General features: G+C 42.9%; 1 protein-coding gene across 1 annotated transcript; it reads left to right on the forward strand.

Moving 5' to 3' along the window:
- The first annotated feature begins 1,258 nt into the window (after positions 1-1,258).
- Positions 1,259-20,425, forward strand: PPM1G (protein phosphatase, Mg2+/Mn2+ dependent 1G). Its single transcript, XM_027033439.2, has 10 exons — positions 1,259-1,579; positions 14,491-14,560; positions 15,074-15,159; positions 15,734-15,866; positions 16,516-16,931; positions 17,867-18,001; positions 18,347-18,581; positions 18,965-19,094; positions 19,392-19,494; positions 19,816-20,425. The coding sequence occupies exons 1-10, from the start codon at positions 1,460-1,462 to the stop codon at positions 20,020-20,022; spliced, it is 1,635 nt and encodes a 544-aa protein (XP_026889240.1). The 5' UTR covers positions 1,259-1,459; the 3' UTR covers positions 20,023-20,425.
- The last annotated feature ends 363 nt before the right edge of the window (positions 20,426-20,788 follow it).

A 20,788-nucleotide genomic window follows, 5' to 3' on the forward strand; every position in this document is an offset into this window, starting at 1 on the left:
TCTTGGAGGAGGATGAAGATGGGTGGGTGCGGAGGTGTGTTTCATAGGTAAAGGCATAGGAGGAGAAAGCATGGCTTTGGAGGAACACAAAGATGTACCACTGAGGCTTTGAGCAGTAGTGGAAATGGAGAGAAAGTGGGACAGATATGCCAGTTCAAGCATGAAGGGTCTGGTAAACTATGTTAAGGAATTTGGACTACCTGAAGAGCAGAAAGAAGCATAATTAGTTTTGTATTTTAAAAGAACCAATCTGCTCATAGTTTGGCCAATTTCCCCTTTCTCTTTCATCCTCTGAACCCAATCTATTAATAAATCCTGATTTCTTATTGTCTCATTTGTTCATCTCTATTACCACTGCCACCACCTTAGTTCCAGCCCTTCTCATCTCATCCTTAGATTAAGAGCCCTTTAACCAGTTAGTCTCCAGACTTCCTTCCTCCAATCCACACTGCACACAAAGACTACACCAAAAGTCCTAAAATGCTATGCCAGAAAAGCAGTAAAGCCCAAATCACCCATCTTGGCGCTTACGACCATCTCTACTCTATGTAACATTACTACTTAAAACCCCTTTCCAAAGAGACCAGTCAGCTTCCTCAAAAATCCTCCCAAATGCAGTTTACATTCTTTTCTCACCCCTGCAATCTTGTAACATTATTCTCTTCTCCCCCGCATAATGCACTCCTGGGGCATCCTGAGGACGTCAAGCAACAGCTCGGTCTCCTCTCCTTCGGTTTCTTCTCACCCTGCAGACTGTGCCAAACATTTCTGCATTGTATTAACTCGAATGGTGTTACAAATCGAGGTTTTCATTGTCTTTTGTCACAAAAGACTCTCATAAGGCCGGGTCAGGTACTTCAAGCGCTCAGAGCAAATGCTAGTAAACTTTAATTGAGCCCAATCCGGCGGGTTTGCGGAGTCTGAGCCCGCGATGGGGAGAGGGAGCTGACACACTGGAGGATGGATCCGGAGCGCCGGGTCCGACACAAAAGAGCTTCAGACAAACACGCGACAGACCAGGGTAGGGCAGCGAAGGTGGGGCGGGAATAGCGGGAGACAGCAGGGGACAGCTCCGGGGGGCCAAACTCTGGCGAAACCGCGGGTGGCAGGCTGAGCCACCGTTGGTAGGCGTGACCGCGCCAGTCTCGCGGGAGCGGCCGTTGGGCGGGCCGTTGTCCCCGCGGGCGGGGCGAGTTGCTAAGGAAATGACTTCCCGCAGCGCCGCGCCGTGCCGCGCCGCGCCGGGCCGGGCGGGGTCTGGAGCGGCGCCGTTTCCGCTTCCGCTCCGTCTCTGCTCCTGTCCCGTTACCGCCTCCTGGCCGGCCTCGCGGCTTTCACCGGCACCTTGTGTCGGCCGTACTGCCGGGCCCGCTCCTGCCACGCGTGCCCCCGGGGCTCCGGCGCCGGCACGGGTCGCGTCCCGCTCGCCTGCTCCTGAGGCCGCTGGCCAGCAGCCGCCATGGGTGCCTACCTCTCCCAACCCAACACGGTGAAGTGCTCTGGGGACGGGGTCGGCGCCTCGCGCCTGCCGCTGCCCTACGGTTTCTCCGCCATGCAAGGCTGGCGCGTCTCCATGGAGGTGAGGCGGGAGAGGCCCGGAGGCGGGCCGCTGCAGGGCGGGAACCTGACAGAGAAAGGGAGCGGGGGGATGGGGTCATCCCCAGGGAAGGGTCCTTATCGGGAGCGTGCAGCTTTGGCTGCGGCGGCAGTTTGACGGGCGGCAGCGAGAGTGGGCCCGGGGCCGAGAGGGAACTGCCGGTGCTTGGGGACCGTGTGCCGGTGGCCAGTTTGGCGGCGAGAGCTCGGCCATGTGGGGAGAGGCACCTTCCGCCCACTGACCGCCCTCTCCTCGTGCCTTCGCGCCATCCTATTCTGCCAGCCCAGCCCTCCAGGCTCATAAACGGTGTGAGGTGTAGTGTGGGAGTTAAGATGAAAAGAGGGACGATTTATTCATTTACTTTTGCGAGGACGAAGAGAATAGACGGGAATGACTACCCCCTCCCCCCCGCCTTAAATATGTGATGTGAGAGGCCTTTTTAGACGAGGAGTTTGACAGTGAAAGGAAGCCTAGGCAAGTAGTCTGTTTGAAATTCTCAACACCTAGTTACTTGGCTCTGGGCACCGAATGTTAATTTCAGAAGCTCGCCCTGACCCCTAAGAATTGTCACTCGTTTGTATTCTCTTCAGGGCGTTTTACGACCTTTGGAAAACTTGAGTTTTGTCATTCGGTATCATTACTTTTTTATTATGCTTGATATTTTTTTCCTCGGGATTTTTCTGAAACTTACTCTGTAATTGTCATTTGCCTGTGCTGACTGTAGTTTATAGTTTCCTTGATTTGTAATCATTTCATCATAATCTATAAAGAACTTTAACCTATAAAGAACTGACTTTTCTTTTCTAGAAAATTTCTTCTGGATAAAAGGGAAAGGTGGAAAATTTCTGGATAAAAAGGAGTAATATTGGGCAAAATGGATGTGACACTACAAGGAGAACAGGAAAAACTATGGTAGAAAGGAAAGGTAGAAAGACATGTGTAAGACATGTCTTTGTGAAGAGTGTTGTGAGAGCTAGGCAGAAGGGCCAGGGAAATGCTCTAATTATTTCTGGGATTAAGGGTTTATCCACTTACTAGGTGGGCTTCAGTTTAACAGCCTAATAGTGTCTCCCTCGGGAATGTCTTCAAATCCCTCGCTCCTCCCTGTGGTTAGCTCTGGAATGACAGTATAAACTTAAATGGTTTGTTCTCAGACTCCACTTTCATACCCACAGCCGACTTTAAACAATTCTGTCAGTAGCTATAACATTTCAAGAAGGAAGGGGATCCTATGGTTCAGCCCATCTAATTTGGCTCCCGCATTTTACAGCTCAGAAACTGAGATCCAGAAAAGTTAGGACATTTATTTCTTGGTGGAAAGAATCTGTGGGATGAAACTGTTCAAGACACTTATTGGACACTGTTATCGTCTGTGTCAACCGGAAGCATAGCGTTCATATTCCAGTGTGGTGCTCGGCATTGAGCTTACTGGGTCCTTGGTGAATGTAATTGTCTGAGTGTTAGAAATATTTGGATATAGCTTCAAAAGGAAAACCTTAATGTAAGGTTGGGGTTTGGGTTAGTTGCTAGTCTGGAGGTCCCATTTCTATGGCATTTTCTGTTACTATTGTAAGATTTGAGGTGACTTTCTTCTCATGTTACTGTGAAAAGACTTTTCTGGCAGGTTTCTCAGTCCTTGTTTTCCACTCTCTTCTCTGCTGCAGTTTTTTCTGTTTTGGGGGTACCCTTCTTTCTAGTTTTCTTTACAAACAGTTGTTTGGATATTTAGTTTTCAAAGTTGTCTGCTCAGTGGTTCTGTGCTGTTTGTTTCTCTGCAGGGTATTTCCCTTTATTTTTGGTTTCTCTTCTGGTAATTAGAAAAGGACTTTTTTCATCACCAGCTGTTTGGTTTGTAGAGATCTTGTTAGACTATTCCTTAGATCCTAGTCTTCCTGAGAGGTAACCAGTTCGGGTTTTAAAATCTTCCTATTAAGCTATTTCTGAATTTACCTTCGTTTGAATGGTTAAATATACTTAACTGGACCCTCTTGAAGCCCTGCGTGGGGCTATAGCAAGTAGTTTTGTGCTACATCAGTAGTTTTTCTTCTGACTTTGATTCCTTTCTGTCCAAACTATAACATAGTTTCTTTGCTATGGCAAGAAAGTAACTATGACCTGTAGCCTCTTAGTGAATCTTATCTTTTCAGAAAGTGTACACACCTGTTCCTCTTAAGCTTTAGGACTCAATTCCACCAGTTTATTAAGTATGTTGACCTTAATTGCTTGGTCCTAATGATTCCTTTGAGGTAAGTTTTTCATGCCAATACACATTACAAGAGGTTGCTCAAATCCTGATTGATGAATAGATTCAGTCTTAGTACTATTTTACCCCTTCTCTTGAGGCAAGGATGGCAACTATCAATAGCTGGCATTTTATACTTTCTGCCTCTCTCCAGCCCCTCTTGCTGTGGAACCAGGGTGTTTTGAGGAGGGGTAAACAAAATACCACAGTTGATGTTCCCTTCCCTTCTTCCTTCTCCATGGTTTGGAGGGATCCTCAAGCTGGTTGAGGTATGTATTTTGGGGGTTAACAGGTAGGTTGTGGAAGGGTGCCTGAGAAATATATTTGGAAAGGCTCTGAGTTTTTGGTGGCTAATGAGAAATCAAATCTGAAAATAGTTTGAGTTGATGTAGTTTTAAGGGACATGGATACTTTTGGGTTGTGAGGTTCTCTGGAAGTGACAAAACTGCTTTCTATGGGGAGTTAAATTTTTTTCTTTTTAATTCTGTGAAATATATTTGCCTTCTTTAAAAGGCACTATCAATACCTAGGATACACTTTTGAGTAAACTAGCTGTTTATTGCCATATAGAAACTGGCTTATTAGTGGTCATACAGGGGTCACCTAGAATTGAATGTAGAGCGTGTTAAGCAGAAAATTCTTAAGATACCTACCTACATGACTGTTTCAATAATTGTATTAATGGGGCAAAATATAAAATGGGATACCACAAGAATGCTGTGGGGTTCCACTTAAGAGAGGGTATCTGAGGCTGAAGAACATGTATTGTTTGATTCTTAGATTAGTGCCTCATCTCTGTATCTTAAAGCACTTTTTATTTATTGAACCAGATCAGGATTCCTTTGTCTAGGATGCAGTTAAGCAACTTTTATAAAAGGGCATTTGATTAGCATGTCGTAACTATTCTTCACAATTCAGAGATAGTATGACATGAAATCAAATACATATCCACGCATATGGAGAAATTGTTTTCTACTATATGATTCCTTTGTAAGTTCTTAAGCAACAGGAAGTTACAATCAGATTTTATTCCTCAAGATTTCAAGAATATTTTACATAAGTTATTTCTATCGCCCAATCACATAGCAGATGTTACTACTGCTTCTCCACCCTGATCCTCTATTGGGTTATCATCTTGGAATTGTACTTTGAGAGGTAAGGTAAGGAACTGTGCTTTGAATTCGAGTGTGGAAGTTTAATAGATCTGGTCAGTAGTTCTTGCCATTGTGAGCTGTTATTTAAAATTGTGCTGTCTGGAAGCATAAACCTTTAGAACTGAACTTGAAGCATCACTGATGTGTAATAACATGCTTTAAACGGAGTACTGATTTCAATGGAGTTTTTGGTTTCCCTTTAGATCCTGTTCAAAGATGCAGTCTGTCAACTTTTAATCATATATAGTACTTGAAATGTATATATGGGCGTCTGGGTGGCACAGTTGGTTAAGCATTCGACTTTGGCTTAGGTCATGATCTCACAGTGTGTGAGTTTGAGCCCCACATTGGGGCTCCACGCTGACAGTGTGGAGAATCCTGCTTGGGATTCTCTTTCCCTCTCTCTGCCCTTCCTCCACTTGCACACGCACGCTCTCTCAAAATAAATAAACTTTAAAAAATTATATGCAGACTTCTTTTTTAAGAATCTTATTGAGATGTAATTCACATGCCATATCCATTTAAAGTGTACATTTCAATGGTTAATATAGTCAGAGTTGTACAACCATTACCACTATCAATCTTAGAACAGTTTTATCACCCCAAGAAGAAACAATTTAACTATTACCAGTCACTCCGTATCTCCCTTCCTTTAATCCCTAGCAACCACTAATTTACATGATATTCTATATATTTATCTATTTTTAACATTTCACATAAATGGAATTATGCATATGTCTCCTTTTATGTCTGCCTTCTTTTACTAAACAATATTTCTAAGAGTCATCCATGTTGTATCATGAATCGGTACTTCATTCTTTTTACTGAATAATATTCCATTGTGTGGACATTTTGTTTATCCATTCATCAGTTGATGGATATTTGTATTTTCATATTTTGGCTATGATGAATAATGGTATGAACTTACATTTACAATTTTTTTGCGTGGAAATAAGTTTTTATTTCTCTTGAATATATACTAGGAGTGGAATTGCTGCATCATACAGTAACTCCATGTTTAACATTTTGAGGAGATGCCTACCTAACTCTTTAGCAAAGTGGTTGCACCCTTTTACATTTTTACCAGCAATCTAGGAAGGAGGGTGTCAATTTCTCTACATCCTCCCTACACTTGTTATCATCTTTTTTATTATAGCCATTTTAGTGGGTGTGAAATGGTATCTCATTGTGGTTGTTATTGTATTTCCCTGGTAGCTTATTATGTTTAGGGAGCATCTTTTCTTGTCTTAATTGCCACTTATATATCTTTTGAGAAATGTTTATTCAGATCCTTTTGTCTATTTTTATTGGGTTGTTCTTTTATTGAGATGTAAGAGTTCTTTATATATTTTAGATACAATTTCCTTATCAGATATGATTTTCTCCTGTGGGGTGCCTTTTTGCTTTCTTGTTAGTGTCCTTTGAAGCACGATAACTTTCAGTTTTGATGAAGTCCAGTTTCTCTATTAAGAGTTTTATAATTTTAGCTCTTACATCCATTTTAGATTAATTTTTGTGAATGGTGTAAAGAAGAGGTCCAGTTTCATGCTTTTGCATATGGATATATACTTGTCCCAGCATCATTTGTTAAAAAGGTCATTCTTTTGGGTGCCGGGGTGGTCCAGTCGGTTAAGTGGCCCACTTTGGCTCAGGTCATGATTCCATGGTTTGTGAGTTCAAGCCTTTGTTGGACTCAGCACAGAGCCTACTTCAGATTCTCTGTCTTCCCCTCTCTATCTGCCCCTGCCTGCTCCCCCACTCTTCAAAAACAAATAAACATAAACTATTTTTTAAAAGTCATTCTTTTCCCTCATTAAATTATCTTGGCATCATTGTTAAGATCATTTGACTACAAATAATGGGAATTTATTTCTGGACTCTTAATTCTGTTTCATTGATCTATCTACTTATCATTATGCCAGTACCACACTCTCTTGGTTACCATTGCTTTGTGTTAAGTTTTGAAGTTAGGAAAGTTAAGGAGTGTGAGTTTTCCAACTTTGTTCTTTTTATTGTTTCTTCTTTTCTGGGTCCCTTGTATTTCTGTATGAATTTAGGATCAGCTTGTCAGTTTCTGTGCAAAAGGCACTTGGAATTTTGATTGGGCTCATGCTGAATCTGTAGAATCAGTTGAGGAGTATTGCTACCTTTTACGATATTAAGTCTGTAGTTTTCTTGTAATGTGTGTGTGGCTTTGGTATCGGGATAACACTGGCCTTATAGAATGAGTTGGGAAGTGTTGCCTCCTTTTCTATACATTGGAAGAGTTTGTGAAGAGTTGGTATCATTCTTTTAAAAATAGCTGGTAGAATTTACCAGTGAAGCCATCTGAGACTGGGCTTTTCTTTGTGGGAAGTTTGTGTGTGTGTGTGTGTGTGTGTGTGTGTGTGTGTGTGTGTGTGTTTAATTATTTTATGTTAAGTTGTGATAAAATAAACAACAAAATTTATTATCTTAACCATTTAAAAATTGTACAGTTCAGTAGTGTTAAGTGTAATTCACACTGTTGGGCAACCAGTCTCCAGAAGTGTTTTCATCTTGCAAAACTGAAACTCTATACCAGTTAAACAGCTCCCCATTCCCCTTGCCACCAGCTCCTGGCAACCATTCTACTTCCGGTTTCTATGAATTTGACTATCCTAGGTACCTCATAGAAAGACACATTTGTTATTTTGTGACTGGTTTGTTTCACTTAGCATAATGTCCTCAAGGTTCATCCATGTTATAGCATGTGTCAAAATGTCCTTCCTTTTTAGGGCCGAATAGTATCCATTGTATGAGTATACCACATTTTCTTTATCCATTCATCTGTTGGTGGACACTTAGGTTGTTTATACCTTTTAGCTGTTAGGGATAAAGCTGCTGTGAACATGGATATACAAACACATCTTCAAGATCCTGCTGCAAAATCCAAGACTAAGGTGTCTGCTGAGGACCCACTTTCAGGTTCATAGATAGCTGCCTTCTAGATGTATTTTCAAGGCAAGGGAGCTCTCTGGGGTCTCTTTATAAGGGCACTAATCTCATTCATGAGGGCTCCTCCCTCATGACCTAATTACCTCCCAAACACCCCACCTCCAGACAGCATCACATTGGGGATTACATTTCAACATAGGAATTGTAGGGAGACACAAAATATTCATTCTGTAGCACTGAAGTAATATGTGCATATAATTTTAAAAGTCAGATAGTAATACATGACTTTTTAAAACCAAAAATGTAGTTCCCAACCACCTTCAACCTTTTAATCTTAGTTTGTAAAGATTTAGATAAATTTATGCATCATAAATCTAAATGGCTGGTCATCCATGAAAACAGGAACTTTTGTGGATGTTTTTATAACCTTAGGAGATTGACATCAGGCAGGACAACCAGGCTTTTATTCATACAGATCCATTGGTTGTCTAGAAGGTCAAAAGGTTCTGTGTGATACATGATTTAAGTAAGGCAAGGCCTAAGAGTCCTGACTCAGGTGACCTGTGTGTTCTGAGTCATTTCCTCCAGACTATCAGTGGTTATTGTTTTATGATACATCTCTGGGTTTAGAGTAGGAAATGAAGGAGGAGGCATCCATAAGGTATTTGTCCTGAGGCAACTGGGGACTCACTGTCAAAAACAGACATGGAAGTCCTATGATGTTGCAGAATCTACTTTTAGGCCCAAAAGCTGTAAAGACTTTTTATTTATTTATTTATTTTTTAAGCTATAAAAACATTTAAGACCATCCTTGCTTTCATGCTGGTTTACAATCTAGTTTGGGACCTAAGAGTCTCTTTTCCCCCATGGAATGCTGGATAATAATACAAGATGGTATATTCTGAGTTTAGAGAGGGGAATGATCAGAGTATTGGTGTGACTGAGAAAGATTTCTTAGAGCTGGTAAGACTAACTGGACCTTACGGAGAGTTTATAAAATGGGACAAAAGGAAAGGAGGAAAGTGGAAGGAGAAGAAGAAGGATATTAGAAAGAGGGAAGACTGAGGCATGCTTGCTACCTTGCTAGGTTGGGGTGATCAGTTCAAGAGTGGAGTAGTTTCTTTTGGGGAATGGTATGAAAGGTAAGAGATTAGGTTATAGAGATGGGTAGGAATGATGAGGAGTTAAAGGAGTGCCTTTAACTGCTTGTAAGTTATGTGGAATTAATCTGATATGCAGTAGAATCCACTGAAGCTTCTAGCAGTAAAATATTGGGAAGTATAATCTGGTATCTGGATGTATGTAGGTTGGACTACAGGGGCAGAGAGTAGAGGCAGGAGAGAAGATAAAATGCTATTAAGAGTAAAGTAATTCATGAACAAAGTCATGAAGGAAAACTTAGTAGGACTTGGTGATGGATGGTGGAAGAGAGCCAGGAAGTCAAGGAGGTCTGGTATTAAGTGTTGCCTAGGAAAGATTCCATGAACAGAAATAAGACCTGTAGGGGAAGTTCTGAGTGTTTGAAGACTGCTGAGTTTCTGTTTATATATGTTAAGTTTGAAGTGGAGAAAGGCATCCTATAGAAACAGGCAACTGGAACTTCACAGAACCCACGAGAACTTTCAAGAAAGCTGACACGGTTTTTACTATTTAATTATATACAATAGTTGGGAAAAATGAAGCCTGCAAAATAACTATTTGGGTTGCTGTTATGGTTATTGCCTGCTCTGTGTAGTAAGATCTTGAAGGAAAAGGTTTTGAGATCAGGAGTTTAAGCATGTAAATCTAAAAAGATCATTAAAAAAAAATAAATACATAAATAAAAAATAAGAAGAGAGATCATTTTAACCAGTTTCCAATAAATGGTTTAATGGATGCTTTGTTGAATTAAAAAAAAAGGGGGGGAGAAGCACTGCTTTGGAGGCAGAAGTGAAGGAGAGGTTAAGTAAAGCTGTAGAAAAATTTTGAGGTAGAATAGAGATGATGAAGTAGTTCTTGATATGTGACCTTGATCTAAGTAAAGCAAGAGGTTAGCTCATCTGCTAAGAGTGAAAGAAGAGCATTGAGAACTTGAACAGTGTGGGAAAGGTTTATGACTGGCTGCAGTCAATATATTTAAGTGTCAATGCAAAACACTAAAAAAATGCTGAATGATGGAAGTAGGTGCACAAACAACCAACATGATTTCATGACATTTTATGACTAGCAATACTTAGTGGCTCTGATTTCAGGTGTAAAGAAAGCAGTTGGTCGGGTTATACGAGGTTGGATGAGTTTTTCTAGATTGTTAAGAGACAGTGTTGAAATACTTGGCTCTGGCTCAGAAAGGGTCAGAGAGAAAGAAAAGCAAGGGTAGGTGAAGGTATGGAGGCAATGAACAGAGATGCAAAAGGGGAAACGAAAGTGCTTAGGGAAGGTAGTTCCAGGTGATAATATAGATCCAAAGACTCACCAGGCAGTAGAAGGGAAGGTAATGTGGAGTAGTTCTAGGAACTGACACCTCAAGGTATAAGGTGAATCTATGTTGGGCATCATCTATGGATGATTCCTCTATCATTGAAGAGAAAATGGAGGCACACCAAGAGATAACTGGCCAGTGATCATGTGGCAATTCAGCAGCGTGGCAATTCAGAAGACAGTTCATAGGTTCGTTTTACTGTCATAAGCATTCAAACTGGAATAATATGGCATATTGTACAAAAATTTTAAATGTAGAAAAGCAGAATAATTATTACCCAACTCTTACTCTCCATGCAGTTTGATACATAATGTGGTCTTCCAGATTTCTAGCATATGTGTGTTTTTTTTCCTGTCTTTTTGTCACTTAGTATATTGTGGACTTATTTCTAAATTAACGCATATTTATTTCTAACGTTTATTTATTTTTGAGACAATGCAAGAGACAGAGTGCAAGCAGCAGAGGGGCAGACAGGGAGACACAGAATCCGAAGTGGGCTCCAGGCTTTGAGCTGTCAGCCCAGAGCCAGACGTGGGGCTCGAACTCACAAACCGTGAAATCGTGACCTGAGCTGAAGTCGGATGCTTAACCGACTGAGCCACTTAGGCACCCCAACGCATATTTGTTTCTAATAACTGCATGTATTCTTTTGGAAGGATGTACTACTTGTAATCTAATCTCTTCATGGATATTTCGGTGTTTATAGTTGTTCTTTACTATAAATAATGCTGTAATGAACATTATTATACATATTCTTGTACCCTTGTCTTATTACTTCCATAAAATAAACTTTTAGAAGTCCAATTACTGTATCAAAGGGCATGCACATTTGAAATTTTGATACATATTACCAAATTGTGCTCCAGGAAGGCTGTACTATTTATATTCTTGCTGATCAGGATATGAGAATGTGTTTTTATTTAACTCTTTTTTTTTTTTTTTTTAATGTTTATTTTTGAGAGAGAGAGAGACAGAGCGTGAGCAGGGGAGGGGCAGAGAGAGAGGGAGACACAGAATCCGAAGCAGGCTCCAGGCTCTGAGCTGTCAGCACAGAGCCCGATGCGAGGCTTGAACTCACAGGCTGTGAGATCGTGACCTGAGCTGAAGTCGGACGCTCAACCAGCTGAGCCACCCAGGCGCCCCTACTTCACTCTTATTACCACTGGTTATTATTAATCTTTTCCATTATTTTAATTTGCACAAAAGGACATTTCCTTGTTTTTAATGTTCATTTCTTTGCTGTTGAGGTTAAGTATTTTTTCATATGTTCACTGAGATTAGATCTACTTCAATGCTTTTGTGAGAAGTAGATGAGGAAGTGAAAAAGGTAATTTGAATAGAGTTGTGGGTTCAAAAGAGATGGTGCAGCTTTGACTTAGAGTGGCATTGTAGGACAGAGAAAGACCGATTGATTGTCCTATTCCACTGGGAAGCAGTGGACAAGAAGACTGCTCTTCCCTCCCCTATCAAAAAAGTGGAATTAGTTGGACTAATTTCTCAAATTTCAGTGAAATATTGAGTCTCCTAAAAATATTTAATTTACTTTTGAAAAAGCTAAACATTCCCATGGCTCAGTCTTGCTCCCATCCCACAGTTAACCTGCTTTTCCTAGTTTTCTGTATATCCGTATGGTATTACAGTGTGAGAAGACAAATATCTATTCCATGCTCCCTCTTCTTACACAAAAGCAGTTTACTAAATATAGCATTCTGTACTTGCTTTCCTTCTGCACTTTGTTTTCTTTATTTAACAAAATATCTTGGAGATCTTCCATGAATTTTTTTTTTTTTTTTTTTTTTTTTTTTAAGGAAAGCAATACTTGTGGAACTCCAGATTTCACTAAAACAATTTTAATTTAATGTTACCTAAATGTGTACAAACAGAACTGGGCATAACTTCCATGCCAACAAACCATACTACAAAATCATCAGAATTAAAAGTCAACGTCAATATGACACAACTGTTTTGCCAAAACTCACTAGATACTCACAGCACGACTTAGGTAGTGACTGCTGAGGTATAGTTTCTTATGGCTTTAGCAAGCCTTTACACACTCATGCCTTTGCCAGTTCAGTTCTCCCGTCACTTTTCTATAATCCAACCCGGTCCTCCTCCGTTCTGCCTTTTCTTTATTCCATAGCACCATCCTCTTTCTGTAAGTGTTATATCGTAATGCTATATGATTTACCTATTTATTGTGTTTATGTGTATTTCCCTCATGAGAATGTAAGGTTTTTTATGAAGTGCAGATCTTCATTTTATTCACTGATATATTCCAAATACCCAGAACTGATCCTGGCACATAGCGGATAGTCAGATATTTGGTGAAGAAATGAGTGAATGAACAAATGAAGTCTGAGAACCACTGGTGGAGGATGTTGGAGCAATAGATAGTCATATAGGTCAAAAGATGGAGAGAAGAAGTAGGTTCAGTAAGGTCTAACCCTGGCTTAGACGGAAGGGAGGGCAGTGTGGCTGGTAGTGGAGTGGTTGGGAGAGGGTGAAGATGATGTGTGGTTGGTAGTGCTCTCTGGATCCTGGGGATGAGACTCAGAGGCAGTTATTGACAACCTTAGATAGGCCATTGTGTGCCCTCCATGGCAGCCCGTTAGATTCTGGGACACTTTTTCCTGGAATCAATGAGAGGGAAATACAAAATAGCTATTTTTCCATTCTCTCATTTACTACCTTAAAATAGCTTTTATTTTTAGGGTGCCTGGGTGGCTCAGTCGGTTAAGTGTCCGACTCTTGATTTCGGCTCAGGTCATGATCTCACGGTTTGGGAGTTTGAGCTCCCGCATCGGGCTCTGTGCTGACAGCGCAGAGCCTGCTTGGGATTCTCTCTCTGCCCCTCTGCTACGCATGCCCTCTCTCTCTCTCTCTCACAATAAATAAACTTAAGAACAATAGCTTTTATTTTCTAGGTTTGTATAACGAAGGCATAGTCTTATTTCAGGGACAACAGAAGAACCACTGCACTGATTTCCTAAGTATTGATACAACTAGAAAAATTTTAAATGCCAGAAAGAGGAGGAGAACCATTGACTTACACAGGGATAATCAATCAAAGTAAATAGCTGATTGCATTCTTTTTGTTTGTAGAAAGTACCTAAAAGAGAGGTGGGGTTGTTTTCCCAGATGGGGCAGAGTAAGCTGCAGCACATGCTCACCTAGGTTCAGTGGTCTTGGCTTGAACTATGGCACAGACTAGAATATTTGTTTGGGGTGGCAGAGTTTTGTGATTAGAAGAATTTGATCAGTTCCAGCCTTCCAACCATGATGTTGTTGCAGCAGGGCCATTGCAGACTTCTCTTCAGGTGTACTATGCCATCAGTGTTGAATGATATGTCATTTCCATCTGGGGGTAGGAGGTGGGAAGGCTGATCATATGGGACATTGTAAATTTTAGTTAACAAAATCTAAGCACAGTATAGTTTTAAGAATATTATTTATTGGGAAGATTCTTTTGTAAATATATCCTCTGCCTAGCCTGAGGGCAACTTCATGAGTGAGTTAAACTTAGAAGAGGGAATAATTTATTTAGATGGTGCTTTGGGAAAGTGGCAGTATAAGTGTATATAGTTTTACAAATTCCTAGTGCTTTCTCTTAGGCTGTTTTAGGATTCTCCCAGAAACTTTTCAGATTGCTAATGCCCTCAGGTCTCTTTTTGCTATCTTCCCTAGGATTTTCTTCCTTGAAGTTCACTGATTCATAGAATGGGTCTGGAAGAGACTTTAAAGCCTTTATTCTGGTTCTTCCCATAGTTGCCGCAAACCAAAAGGGTCAGGTCTAGAGTTCCAACAGTCAAACATTCTGCCATCTGGACTCCGAGATCTCCTAGGCTGAGGCTGCTAGACTACAGAGAAAGTGAACTGATTCATTTCTCTCCCTTCCTTTCCTCCTCTACTTCCCTCCCTTGCCTTGCTTCCTTTCTCCCTCCCCTGTATTTCTTTTCTTATTTTATCATCCCGTTTCCTTTCTTATTTCTAGGCCATGTAGTTCAGCCAGGGAAGGGTTAGTGAGATTAAGGTGTGAAGGAAATCCTTATGACCTGAGTGAGGTGGCACAAGGAAGAACATCCTTTGATCTTGAGAAATGCTAATTATACTCTCTTTTTCCTAGGATGCTCACAACTGTATTCCTGAGCTGGACAGTGAGACAGCAATGTTTTCTGTCTATGATGGACATGGAGGTAATGGTAGCAGATCATATTGGTGACATTCTTGAACCCTAGTTCTAGACTTTAGAGGGCAAGAACAGGTCCTTTGTTCTTTTCCTTTCCAAGGTTCTGGTTGTAAGATATCGTTTCCATTCCTAGTGCTGTTTTTCTCTATTCTGTCATTCTACCTTCCTAACTGGATATTGTATTGGTTTATAATCTCACCAGACCTTGTTTTAATCCGAAAAGCCTCTTCCTATATTACAATTTATCTTTTTTCCACTGAGAATTAAGTATGCAGGTAAGAAAAGACAAAAGGTATATTAACATAACCCTGAGAGAGTTGATGGTGAAATCCATTTTCTGGATCAGAACTTCCCGAACAGTTGTCTTTCAAATTGTATAAGTTAAAAGTGTAAGTTGTCTTTCAGTTGTATAAGATATTCATTTCTTCAACCCTTGGGATTCAGTCCAGTATGGCATGTAAATATTATATAACTTTATATGTGGGAAGCAGTGCTCTGGGTGACCTTACCTGTTTCCTAGGGGAGGAAGTTGCCTTGTACTGTGCCAAATATCTTCCTGATATCATCAAAGATCAGAAGGCCTACAAAGAAGGCAAGCTACAAAAGGTCTGTCTTATCGTAATGCTCCTTCTCTACTTCTGTAGGCTCTCCCTTATTTTCCAGTCCTGTGGTTTTTCCTTTCTTGTTGCCGGTAAGCTGCTGCTTACTGCATTTCTTTTTTTTTTTTTTTTTAACGTTTATTTATTTTTGAGACAGAGAGAGACAGAGCATGAACGGGGGAGGGTCAGAGAGAGGGAGACACAGAATCTGAAACAGGCTCCAGAGTCTGAGCTGTCAGCACAGAGTCCGATGCGGGGCTCGAACTCACGGACCGCGAGATCATGACCTGAGCCGAAGTCAGCCGCCAACCGACTGAGCCACCCAGGCGCCCCTGCTTACTGCATTTCTTAAAGAATTCTATGCCCCAAACAAGCTTATCCTCACTTGAGCCTTCTTAGAGTTGCCTCATTATTCCCAGGTCTCTGAACTGGTTTTTATTTATATGTGAGTGTCTCCTCATGTGGCAGATCACCCTGTAACTTGCATGCCATTTTTGTACCAAGATTGTATATAGGCAATTTATTTTGTACCTCCTGTACTTTTTCTGACACTTGCCTTATACTCTTTTGCTTACATCCAGGCATTAGAAGATGCCTTCTTGGCTATTGATGCCAAACTGACCACTGAGGAAGTCATAAAGGAGTTGGCACAGATTGCAGGGCGACCCACTGAGGATGAGGATGAAAAAGAAAAAGTAGCTGATGAAGATGATGGTGAGTGTTGCTGGCATCCCTTGTTTGAGAGGAAATCTGCATTTTAAAGAACTCTTCTTTAATATATATTATTTCAGTGTCAATTCTAAGAGAGGATGACTTCATAGGGACTTGGGGAGTCCCCACATTAGAGAACCTTATGTTCTGCTACACTACATGAGGTTATGAAGGGAGAAAAAATTAACCTGTGTGCCTAGTGTCCATAGTTGTAAGCATTTTATATATATTTTGTCATTGTGGTAGGGTCTCTCTGGTTCCTGTTAATGTTTATATGACCTTTTTTTTCTAGACAGGAGTTGTCATTAGCCTCAGCAGCCAGTCCTTAAGCCTGGGCTGTAGGCCTAAGACTAGCATTGTGGGCTTCCTGGGTCCTCAGCCATAATGAGCTTTCTACTTATCACTCAAAAATAAGAGGTGATAAGAGAACTATAGTAACTAGTGTTCCTTTGACTAAGAAGAGGGTGAAACTCAAAGACTAAAGGAAGTCTATGCAGGCAGACGTTATCTGAGAAGAAACCAAAGGGGTCTTCTGAGACCCCAGGGAGTGGGGAAGTTGGAACTCAGGCCTCCAAAGGCTGGGAGGCAGGAAAAAGGACTGGTCCTATGAAGAGTCTGGTGTGGGGGTACTGATTCAGCCTCTTCCCTGCAGTGGACAATGAGGAAGCTGCGCTGCTGCATGAAGAGGCTACCATGACTATTGAAGAGCTGCTCACGCGCTACGGGCAGAACTGTCACAAGGGTGCTCCCCACAGCAAATCTGGAGCTGGCACAGGCGAGGAACCAGGGTCCCAGGGCCTCAATGGGGAAGCCGGACCTGAGGACCCATCTAGGGAAACTTCTTCAGAGGAAAATGGCCCCACAGCCAAGGCCCACACAGGCCTTTCCTCCAACTCAGAACGTGGGACTGAGGCAGGCCAAGGTGGCGAACCTGGCACTCCCACTGGTGAGGCTGGGCCTTCCTGCTCTTCAGCCTCTGACAAGCTGCCTCGAATTGCTAAGTCCAAGTTCTTTGAGGACAGTGAGGATGAGTCAGATGAGGCAGAGGAGGAAGAGGAAGACAGTGAGGTAAGGGCCAGTGGGAGCAGACAGATACTGAATTTGCAGAAAAGGCCTGTTTGGTTACCATACATAGCTTTCAACTCCTTTCCTTCTCTCTCTCTCTCTCTCTTTTTTTTTAAGTAATTGCTACACCCACCGTGGGGCTTAAACTCACAACCCCAAGATCAAGAGTTGCATGCTCTACTAAGCTTGGTGCCCACCATCTTCTCCTATTTTTACAGCAACCCCCAAGGCCTATATTCCAGGTTTTTTTTGAATTCATTATCTCCACCAACATAGGAACCATTAGCCCTCTAACCTCTTCCTTTGTCGATACTATAACATACAGATCTAGTTCTAGCTTTTCAGAGTCTGTCTTTTATTATATTATTATTTTTTTTATGTTTATTTTTGAGAGAGAGAGAGAGAGAGAGAGTGTGAGCAGAGGAAGGGTGGAGAGAGAGGGAGACACAGAATCTGAAGCAGGCTCCAGGCTCTGAGCTGTCAGCACAGAGCTCAGTGCAGGGCTCAAACTCACGAACCGTGAGATCATGACCTGAGCTGAAGTCGGATGCTTAACCGACTGAGCCCACCCCAGCCGCCCCAGAGTCTGTCTCCAAGAGAGAACAGGAAGGTAGGGATTGTTACTTTAGATATTTGGATATTTCCTTCTCTGAGCCACTTATTTTCTGGCCATGTTGCCTGAAAGGTGCTTTTGGCTGAGAGCCCTGGCCTTTTGCAGGACTTACTATTCGTGACTTCCGAACCCAGTTTAGGATATCAGTTATACCCATCTGGCCCTCTCCCCTCCCCTGGATTTTTCTATCATGATCATATAGTTGCATCTTTCATTGTTCTCAGAATCCGTGTTCAGGCCGGGCTCTTGGTTCTGAGTACAAGTTGGGGGGAGGGGGGCAGGGGGTCATCCCAGTCTCAGCAGCCTGGGATCATCCCTCTGGCAGGAATGCAGTGAGGAAGAGGATGGCTACAGCAGTGAAGAAGCAGAGAATGAGGAAGATGAGGATGACACTGAGGAGGCTGAAGAAGACGAGGAAGAAGAGGAGATGATGGTGCCTGGCATGGAAGGCAAAGAGGAGGTGTGTAGGGAAGGGGAGCAATGAGTCTGGAAAAGCCAAGAGGCAAATGTAATTCCCCTGATTGTTATTTGGTGACAGGGGATCTCCTTGCTGCCTTAGTACTGAAGTCCTGGTGATGCAGGGATTTATGCTACAAGTGGAACTAGGTCTTCAGGGTAAAATTAGCTCAGAAAAGAAAGAACATGCTCTGGTCTTTGGAAAGATTATAAGTTCATGCCTCTCCTGTTTGTTAAAGCTCTCTTGGTGGTCCCAGTGAGAGAAGAAAGCATAAGTGAATGGTTGGGGAGCACCAATGAGGAGCTTGTGTCCAGAAGCTCCCATGATGCTTCCTTTCTTCCTCTTAAGCCTGGCTCTGACAGCGGCACAACAGCGGTGGTGGCCCTGATACGAGGGAAGCAGTTGATTGTAGCCAATGCGGGAGACTCTCGTTGTGTGGTGTCTGAGGCTGGCAAAGCTTTAGACATGTCCTATGACCACAAACCAGAGGATGAAGTGGAGCTAGCACGCATCAAGAATGCTGGTGGCAAGGTCACCATGGATGGGCGAGTCAACGGGGGCCTCAACCTCTCCAGAGCCATTGGTAAGGGCCAGGAAAGCATGGGAAAGACTTCTGGGGTCTTACTCTCTCTTTCAGACTACCTAGTAGCAAACTTTAATCTTAATAGGCCCATGTACCTTGCCAAGTACTTTGGTATCTATTATTACCTCTGTCCTTAAAACATCTCCATGAGATAGGTAAGATAGCTGTCATTTTTGGATGATGAAAAAGGTGAGTGGCCTACCTAAGGTTTAGCAACCTGAAAATAGGGCTGCAATTAGAAAAACTGGAACACAGTTTTTCGTTCACTTAGATTATGGAACTTTGCCAAGAAGGGAAATGAATGGCAAGGCTTGACCAGCCCTAAGCACAGGTCTGTGGGGAGTGCCTAAACTACTCATCAACCAGCCGTTCCTTTACTTCAGGAGACCACTTCTACAAGAGAAATAAGAACTTGCCACCTGAGGAACAGATGATTTCAGCCCTTCCTGACATCAAGGTGCTGACTCTCACTGACGACCACGAATTCATGGTCATTGCCTGTGATGGCATATGGTGAGCACCAGCGGAATGCCCTAAAATTCCCTCTTTTATGCAGCATTACTTCTCTTACAGGTCTCTGAGCTGGTTTGGTTTTATCATCCCTCTAATGGCTGCATTCAACACCTTTTCTCAAGCTGCTCTAGAATTAGAGTCTAGGCAGACACCTTGGTGTCAAAACCCCCAAGCCTAAGGCAGAGCTAAGGATATCTTTGTAGATATTTGCATTGGCCCTGGGGGGCTATCACCTCTCTCTACACTCCTCTATTCTGCTTTGTTGGGACTAAAGAAGAGTATTGTTTTTGACCCCAGGAATGTGATGAGCAGCCAGGAAGTTATAGACTTTATTCAATCAAAGATCAGTCAGCGTGATGAAAATGGGGAGCTTCGGTTATTGTCATCCATTGTGGAAGAGGTGAGTGCCAGGGTGGAGGAGAAGAGGGTGTCTGGTCCTCATAGCCAAGGTTTTGTCTTTGGACCAGAGCTAAGACCAGAGCTGGGAAGTATCCTTAATTACCGACTGATGCCAAACCCTGACTAGAAAGTTCCACCTTCCTTCATTTTCCTAACATAGCCTCATGCCTCTTACACTAGCAAGTGGCCTGTTTTGGGACATCTGTTGCCTGTTCCCCTCCTTCTGCCACCCTGTCTCAGCACAGTCAGCCCTCTTGTGGGGGCTTAGGTTCCTAGGAGGGTATTCAAACCCTGAAGCTGAGCTGCCCTGTCCCTTTTGTAGCTGCTGGATCAGTGCCTGGCACCAGATACTTCTGGGGACGGTACAGGGTGTGACAACATGACCTGCATCATCATTTGCTTCAAGCCCCGAAACACAGCAGAACTTCAGCCAGAGAGTGGCAAGCGGAAACTGGAGGAGGTGCTCTCTTCTGAGGGGGCTGAAGAAAATGGCAACAGTGACAATAAGAAGAAAGCCAAGCGGGACTAACGGTTGTCCAGACCCCTGCCCACCTAGACTGTTTTCTGAGCCCTCTGGACCTGAGACTGAGTTTTGTCTTTTTCCTTTAGCCTTAGCAGTGGTTATGAGGTGTGCAGGGGGAGCTGGGTGGCTTTACTCAGCCCATTCCAAAGAGGGCTCTCCCTCCACACAGCAGCCTGGGAGCCTCTGCTGTCTTCCCTGGCCTTCTCCTTGCTCCTTGGGGCTCATCACCGGTTCTGTGCCTGTGCTCTGTTGTGTTGGAGGGAAGACTGGCGGTTCTGGTTTTTACTCTGTGAACTTTATTTAAGGACATTCTTTTTTATTGGCGGCTCCATGGCCCCCAGCCGCTTGCACCCGCTCTCTGTTGTACACTTTCAATCAACACTTTTTCAGACTAAAGGCCAAAACCTAATTGTGCCCGTGGTGTCCTTTTTTCAATACTGCTGTTCTGTCCGGCCCACCCAGTGTTCCCTGGCCCCAGACTCGACCTCATTGATGGCTCTACCAAGCCCCTCTGCGTATTCGTGTGCGCGCGCCCTCCACAGTGCATGTGCCCCACGTCCGTGTGTGTGTGTGTGTGTGTGTGTGTGTGTGTGTGTGTGTGTGTGTGTCCCCGTTCGTCCGTCCGTCCCAAGAATATGGGGCAGAGGGGGCCCAGGTATTGCAACTCCCTGAGCTGCTAGCAGGCTGGCGTAGCGTCATGGCTCATCCTCACCCCCTCCTGGTGTCAGGAATAGTTTACTAGCTACTGCAGGGGGTGGTTAGGATAAGCCAG

The sequence above is a fragment of the Acinonyx jubatus genome, chromosome A3, assembly GCF_027475565.1.
Source record: "Acinonyx jubatus isolate Ajub_Pintada_27869175 chromosome A3, VMU_Ajub_asm_v1.0, whole genome shotgun sequence".
In the NCBI taxonomy this organism is placed as follows: Eukaryota; Metazoa; Chordata; class Mammalia; order Carnivora; family Felidae; genus Acinonyx; species Acinonyx jubatus.

Coding starts and splice junctions, on each gene's coding strand:
- PPM1G (XM_027033439.2), top strand. CDS start 1,460: ATGGGTGCCTACCTCTCCCAACCCAACACGGTGAAGTGCTCTGGGGAC. Junction 16,932..17,866: donor AGGAAGAGGAAGACAGTGAG/GTAAGGGCCAGT, acceptor TCCCTCTGGCAG/GAATGCAGTGAGGAAGAGGA. Junction 19,495..19,815: donor TGTCATCCATTGTGGAAGAG/GTGAGTGCCAGG, acceptor TCCCTTTTGTAG/CTGCTGGATCAGTGCCTGGC.